An 8,432-nucleotide genomic window follows, 5' to 3' on the forward strand; every position below is an offset into this window, starting at 1 on the left:
AGAGAGAGAGAGAGAGAGAGAGAGAGAGAGAGAGAGAGAGAGAGAGAGAGAGAGAGAGATAAGATAAGATAAGATAAGATAAGATAAGATAAACAGAAACAAAAACAGAAAGAGAGATAGAGAAAGAGACAAAGACATCACCAATAATACCGCCCCGCCCTCTGTGCCTACTAACCCCCCCTCTCTTCCAGACCCGATTTTCGTGATCCTCGAGTACATGATCGGAGGGAAACTTCAGAGTTACCTAAGGGCCTCGCGAGCCGACACGCCCTACGACAACCTCCACGGCTCCTCCTCCTCCTTGACCCCGCATGACCTCATCCACTTCGCCTACCAGATCAGCAGGGGCATGGAATTCCTCGCCAGGAATGGGGTCAGTGAGCGAGAGGATGAGTAAACAGGATCTCTGATGAGTGATGAATAAGGATATTGTTTTAAAAGATACGATAATTGATAGATATGTTGATAATAAAGACGGTGGATAAGGGAACTGTTTTCAAGGTTTCAATTGACGTGATAATGAATAGATATGATGATAATAGATAAGATGAATAAGAGTTCATGAACGAAAAAAACAACCAATAATAATAATACAAGTTATGTAATAACAATGAATATATATATATAGGTAATCAACATGGTTTATGTATATATATATATATATAGATAAATAGATAGATATATAGATATATAGATAGATAGATAGATAGATAGATAGATAGATAGATAGATCTAGATATAGGTAAAAGGTACCAATGCAAGTTATGTATTAACAATTAATATATATAGGTAATCAACATGGTTTATGTATGTATATAGATATATAGATAAATAGATAGATAGATATACAGATATACAGATAGATAGATATATATAGATATAGATAAAGGTACCAATGCAATTTCACCAAATCTCGCACCGTCAATAAAGTCCACAATACAAACACAGAAAGAGGAAAAATAACCCCTACGTAATCCGCAGGTCATCCACCGAGACTTAGCAGCTCGCAACATCCTAGTGGGTGAGGACAAGATCTGCAAAGTGGCCGATTTTGGCTTCGCGCGGGACGTTGCCAATAACCGGGTTTACGAGAGGAAGAGCGATGGAAGATTGCCTATCAGGTGGGTGGGGGTGGACGAGGGTGGGTTGGGTGGGTGGGTGGGTATTGGGGGGTAGCTTGTTTGAGTCAGTTTATATGATTGTTCGGTTTTTCTAATTTTTTTGTGTGTGTTTTTTGTTTTTGTTTTCCTTGATTACTTATCTTATTTTTCTTTTCTTTATGTTTTTCCTTCTCTTCCTCTTCCTCCTCCTCTTCCTCTTCCTCTTCCTCCTCCTCTTCCTCTTCCTCTTCCTCCTCCTCCTCCTCCTCCTCCTCCTGCTCCTCATCCTCCTCCCCTCCTCTTCCTCCTCCTCTTCCTCTTCCTCTTCCTCTTCCTCTTCCTTATCTTCTTCTTCTTCCTCCTCCTCCTCCTCCTCCTCCTCCTCCTCCTCCTCCTCTTCCTTCTCCTCCTCCTCATCTTCCTTTTCTTCCTCCTCTTCCTCTTCCCCCTCCTCCTCCTCTTCCTCTTCCTCTTCCTCTTCCTCTTCCTCCTCCTCCTCCTCCTCCTCCTCATTCTCCTCCTCCTCCTCCTCTTCCTCTTCCTCTTCCTCTTCCTCTTCCTCTTCCTCTTCCTCTTCCTCTTCCTCCTCCTCCTCCTCCTCCTCTTCCTTCTCCTCCTCCTCATCTTCCTTTTCTTCCTCCTCTTCCTCTTCCCCCTCCTCCTCCTCTTCCTCTTCCTCTTCCTCTTCTTCCTCCTCCTCCTCCTCCTCCTCCTCCTCATTCTCCTCCTCCTCCTCCTCTTCCTCTTCCTCTTCCTCTTCCTCTTCCTCTTCCTCTTCCTCTTCCTCTTCCTCTTCCTCCTCCTCCTCCTCCTCCTCCTCCTCTTCCTCTTCCTCCTTCACTTCCTCTTCTTCCTCCTCCTCCTCTTCTTCCTCCTCCTCTTCCTCTTCCTCTTCCTCTTCCTCTTCCTCTTCTTCCTCCTCCTCCTCCTCCTCCTCCTCCTCTTCCTCTTTCTTCTTCTCCTCTTCCTCTTTCTTCTACTCCTCGTCCTCCTCCTCCTCCTCCTCCTCCTCCTCCTCCTCCTCCTCCTCCTCCTCCTCCTCCTCCTCCTCCTCCTCCTCCTCCTCCCCCTCCTCCCCCTCCCCTTCCTCCTCCTCCTCCTCCTCCTCCATCTCCTCCTCCTCCTTCTCCTGCTCTTCATCCTCCTCCTCCTCCTTCCTTTTATCCTCCTCCTCCTCCCCCTCCTCCTCCTCCTCCTCCTCCTCCTCCTTCCTTTTATCCTCCTAACCCTCCTCCACATCATTATCATCCTCTTGCTCCTGCTCCACCACCTCCTCTCCAACTTCTCCACCACTAACCCCACCCTCACCCCACCCCCATCCCCACCCCCACCCCCACCCCCACCCCCATCTCTACCTCCTCCCGTTCCACCTTTCAAATTCGCAGCAGTCAATTTCAAAATCAAATTTTCCAATTCACATTCGCACTCATTGGCTTCCGTGTTCTTCCAGATGGATGGCCCCTGAGTCTCTCTTCGATAACATCTTCACTACGAGGTCTGATGTCTGGAGTTTCGGCGTCTTGCTGTGGGAGATTGTCACTCTTGGTAAGTGAATACGTGCATACATATATACGTAATTGCGTGCATACGTACATGCATACATACATGCATACATACATACATACATACATACATGCATACATTCATGCATACATTCATGCATACATTCATGCATACATACATTCATACATATAGACATACATACATACATACATATAGACATACATACATACGTACATACATACATACATACATACATACATACATACATACATACATACATACATATAGACATACATACATACATACATATAGACATACATACATACATACATATAGACATACATACATACGTACATACATACATACATACATACATACATACATACATACATACATACATACATACATACATACATACATACATACATACATACATACATATATATACACATACATTACGTACATACGTATGTAAATATATATATATATATAAATATATATATATATAAAATATTATATATATCTCTCTCTCTCTATATGTATAGATAGATAGATATATGTACATATATGCATACACACATACATATGTACCTACATACTTAAATAGATATATCAACATTTTCTCTGGATGTATGATAAACACCCATGAGACTTTTAAAGTATTGTTAATATTACGGTTATCATCAGAAAAATTAGTGCTATTTCTAGTTATTTTTGTTATTACTTTCATTATTAAAGTTGCATTTTTTTATAATCTAAGATATCTAAATATATATTAGATATTACATAGCCAGATTAACTTTACCTTTGATTAAGCTTATTCATTCACGATATTTAGATTACCACTCCAATTACATCATCGTCATATATCTAACGTCTTTTTTTCGACAGGCTCCACACCCTACCCTGGCATGGGAGCTGCTGAGGTCATGAGGAAGGTCAAGGCAGGTTACCGCCTGGAGAAACCCGAGCATTGTCGTAGAGAGGTGGGCATCATGACGAATGGACTGTGTGTGTGTGTGTGTGTGTGTGTGTGTGTGTGTGTGTGTGTGTGTGTGTGTGTGTGTGTGTGTGTGTGTGTGTGTGTGTGTGTGGTATGTGTGTGTGTGTGTGTGCTTGTGTGTTTGTGTGTTTGTGCACTTGTCTTTTCCATCTGGTAATTGATTTAAAAAACAACAACTAAATACTCTGTATGTACGAATCTAACTCTTCCAAAACACAAAACCATCTCCTTAACTATTAAAACTTCCTCCTTCCCACAGATCTACAACATCATGTACTACTGCTGGGACAAGGATTCCAAAGAACGACCTTCCTTTACCGAGCTTGTGCTGACACTAGAGGGCCTTCTTCTGTCAGAGGTCGAGTACATTGAACTTGATCGCTTCCCCGATCACTCGTACTACAACTTCACCTCCGAGAACACGAGCGAACTACTCTAAAGCCTGGTTCTCTGGGGTGGGTATTCAACGAAACGAAAACCACGACAAAATACGATAAAAAAAATGAAAGTTAGAGAGGTGTTGTCATTATGAGCACGTGGTTGTTATAAAAAAAAAAAAAAAAAAAAAAAAAAAAAAAACGAGGAGTGGTTTTCAGGTTTGAGGAAAAAACAAACAATAAAACACATATCGGAGAGCTGTTGCTCTCATGAGGATGAGGTTGTTGTTAAAAAAAGAAAACGGAGAGCTGTTGTTGTTACGATGTGGTTGTTATTGTAGATATGTGGTTGTTTGCAATGTGTGTCTGTGGTTATCTTTGCAATGGATCATAACACATGTGGATTCTGTGGTTCTGGATGCGGGAATATTATCTCTGCCAGTTGTGTTATTTCTTATAGCAAATACTCTTTTCTCCTGCTATATTCAGGAAGTGATCTAGGCTGAGAACGTTTAAAAAAGGGACCGTAAACATCACCTTCTTCGCTGTAGTAAGATAATTACCTGCTTAATTTTTGTGGCGTTTTTCTCGAATAAAGATCTTGCAGGTTGCCTTTTCACTACATATGAACTGTTATATTATTCTGCATCGAACCATATGTGAATATGTGTAAGGCATAGATGTTATATAATATTTGCTATGAATCTTTGAACTACTGTTTAAGAATTCAGTTTGGTAATTTTTCCCACCAGAGACATCTATATATTTTAATAATAATAAAATAAATGTGCTTTCCTCTATATTGTATGCTTGTAATGATAGCAAAATATTTCCTATTGCTGATATATTTGTTAGGGTAAATATTTTTTTTCACACAATGAAAAAATAATGCTAATGTTTCGTTTTGACAATACATTAGATAAAAAATGTTGATACACATGCCACAAATAACATACCTACAGAATGAACATCGCTAGTCTCTTGTCACAAATATTTTCACGATGCATGAATGAGAAACTCTTGTTCTCATGAATGTTCGTGTGAGGCCACGAACGGGTTACTCTCTTCTCAATGAAAAGCAGGCTGAAAATGGCATGTGGTATTTGCATTGCTTCACTCCAGTGTCTCTACTGAAATTTCAGTCGCACGCTCGCGCGCGCGCGCACACACACACACACACACACACACACACACACACACACACACACACACACACACACACACACACACACACACACACACACACACACAAACACACAATCACTCATACACACACACACATACCATCTGTAAAATGTAACATCTCTTGACAATAGAGTGAATATAAAGCTTCCTTTACTAAATATGGTGCTCAGGTCATCAGGATAAGTTGAGTGCAATGTCTTCATTGTGACAAAGTATATAACATAGCAGTTTATATAAAATTTTATTTATGAAAATGGATTAACTCTATTTTTTAACTAAGCTTGTGTGTATATAGTTCCCATTAATATTATGAACAGTCAGAGTAAGCCAAAATAACCACAGTATATTGAAAGCTTGGTAAAGTAAGGATGCTATTGATGTTGTTTTTTTATTATTATCATTGATGTTATTAAGGAAAACATCATCATCATTATTATTATTGTAAGTGTTGATGATAATGATAATGATTCTGTAGTAGTATTTAGATGCAACTATTGTTCTATTATAATGATAATTTTTAGTCATTATTATTATTGTTATTATTATTATTAATATTAGCATTATTGCTACTCCAAAGGTGTTGATGATGATAGCAATAGTTAAATGAAACTGTTGTAATACTAGTGTTGTTATTAGAAGTAGATATAACAAATTTACACAGAAAATATATTGGTTAATCCATTTAAAATCTATTATTTTGCATTAAAAGTTACTTTGAACAGCGGATAAAAAGTAGTAAATAAAAAGTAGTAAATAATGAATATTATGATGTAAAAGAAATGTGTAAATCCTACTTTTGCTATTTTTTTTCTATAATAATGGATGTGGTGCTAGTCTTTTGTGTCACAAATGTTGAAAGGTAATGCTATGAAGCCAATAATACACAACACCAAAATTCATCATTTTTTTGTATATACTGACAGTGTGATATTTTGTAAGTTTATTTTCCTATCAATGTAATTGTTTCTTTATGATTATGTATGATTTCAAATTGCTTATCCGAGAAAAATCTACGTTTCCTCAAACTGTATAGTTGCACACTGTACATTACCCTTAGCTAGTAAATAAAACTAAAACCGAACAAAAATACAACGTTTCGGTAAAAAAAAAACTAGACTCATCTTCAGGTATAAGCAACCAGAAAGTACACATGCTAGATAGACATCAGATAGAGAAAGGGAACACGTAATTTCTTTAAGAGGGTGATCTGCTTTGATTCCCATGCTGTTTCAAATTTATTATTATCTCTTACTGTATTCCCCCACACCCCTGTATCATCTCATTTTTGTTCTCTTCACACGTTACTGTGTTTGTATTTCCAAGTCAGAGTTGATCATTACAGCCTCAGAATATCTAAGGACCATCTTACTATGTGTTGTGCTTACTTCCTTACATCATGTTCAAGTCAGGACAATAAGAGAGGCTGCACTCTGTGTTCGCTTCTTGTGTATATTTATTTATCATTGTTGTGTAAGTCTTGTGTCCTCAATACGTTTTCTTTAATTTTGTAATCAATAAAGTTGTTGGAACTGACTGTTTGTTTTGTTTGCCCATTTGAAAGCTTGTTCTTAATTATGGCAATGTCGGTGTGCAAAATTTTACGATTCATTTTGACTTAAGATATATTTATATATATATATATATATATATATAGAGAGAGAGAGAGAGAGATTGGGATATATATATATATATATATATACATGTACACACACATATATGTATATATATGTATATATATATACACATACATATATATATATATATATATATATATATATATATATATATATCCACACACACAAACACAGACACACACACACACGTGTGTCTGTGTGTCTATGTACGTATATTGATAATATTAATAATGATTATAATATTACTTTAATCATCGTTAACAACAAAATTATTGTTGTTGTTGTTATTATTGTCCTTACTATTATAGTCCAATCATTATGATTATCATTAGTATCCTTACTATTATTATTATTATTATTATTATTATTATTATTATTATCATTATTATTAATTTCCTTATTATTGTTGTTTTTATCAATATTATTATTATTATTTTTATTATTAATAGTAACTATTATTGTTATTATTATTATTATTACCATCATTGTTACTATTATTATTATTATCATTACTTTTTTTATTATCGTTATTATTAACATTCTTCTTCTTTTTTCTTCTTTTTCTTCTTTGTCTTCTTCTTCTTCTTTTTCTTCTTCGTCTTCTTCTTCTTATTATTATTATTGTTATCATTATTGTTACCTTTATCATTATGATTATTACTAGTAGTAATATCATTATTACTATTATCTTGTTTATTATTGTCATTATTATTATTTTTATGTTTATCATCATTATTATTATTGACATAATTATCATTGTCATTATCACTATTATTATCAATATTATAATTTCTATTATTATCGTTGCTATATCATTATTATTATTAGCGATAGCAGTAAAAGTAGTAATAATATCGTTATTTTCATTATTGTTATCATTGTTATTAATACTAGTAGTGATAGTAGTACTATAACATATTCTATATATTTGTTCCAGTTACTTTAGCATTATTTTTGTCATAATCAATATTGTCATTATTATTGTCATTGTTGTTGTTATTATCATTATTATCTTATTTATTATGGCTATCATAATCATAATCATTATCATTATTATTATTATCATTATTATTATTATTATTACTATCATTATTATCATTATAATTATTATTATTATTATTATTATTATTATTATTATTATTATTATCATTATCATCATTAATGTTATCAATATTATTACTATTATTACTATTGTTATTATCATCACTATTGTTATTATCATTATTGTTATTATTATCATTACAGGATCATAAATGTATGTTTTAAAGATTTTTTGAGTGGAAATGACCGATCGACACACACATACTATGCGTCGGCCCATATTGCCTGCCTTATGGTTCATCCGCGGGTGAACATTGAATAAAATTGCGTTTGGGTGAAAGAAGACGACGGACAAAGTAAAGGGAAAAGAGAAAATAGGACGCTGTATTTTTGTGGAGTGAAATAGAAAGGATTTGCTCATTGTCATGTATCCCGGATCATCCATTGATTATCTATCGCTAAACCTGAACTCGCTAATTAATGAATTCGGGCTCATGGAACATACCATTCTGTATATACGCATATATATATATATATATATATATATATATATATATATCTATATACATATATATATATAAATATATAT

The 8,432-nt window shown here is 35.1% G+C and overlaps 1 protein-coding gene across 1 annotated transcript in view; it reads left to right on the forward strand.

Annotated features, from left to right (window-relative positions):
• The window catches only part of LOC125047503 (tyrosine kinase receptor Cad96Ca-like), a 25,873-nt gene extending 19,172 nt beyond the window's left edge, over window positions 1-6,701 (forward strand). Inside the window, exons 9-13 of the mRNA XM_047645745.1 lie at window positions 192-373; window positions 982-1,121; window positions 2,551-2,645; window positions 3,495-3,589; window positions 3,866-6,701. Coding sequence (XP_047501701.1) covers window positions 192-373; window positions 982-1,121; window positions 2,551-2,645; window positions 3,495-3,589; window positions 3,866-4,045 — 692 coding nt within the window. The 3' untranslated portion in view covers window positions 4,046-6,701. The remainder of the gene's footprint in view (window positions 1-191; window positions 374-981; window positions 1,122-2,550; window positions 2,646-3,494; window positions 3,590-3,865) is intronic.
• The last annotated feature ends 1,731 nt before the right edge of the window (window positions 6,702-8,432 follow it).

Source organism: Penaeus chinensis, chromosome 4 (genome assembly GCF_019202785.1).
Source record: "Penaeus chinensis breed Huanghai No. 1 chromosome 4, ASM1920278v2, whole genome shotgun sequence".
NCBI classification, from domain to species: Eukaryota; Metazoa; Arthropoda; class Malacostraca; order Decapoda; family Penaeidae; genus Penaeus; species Penaeus chinensis.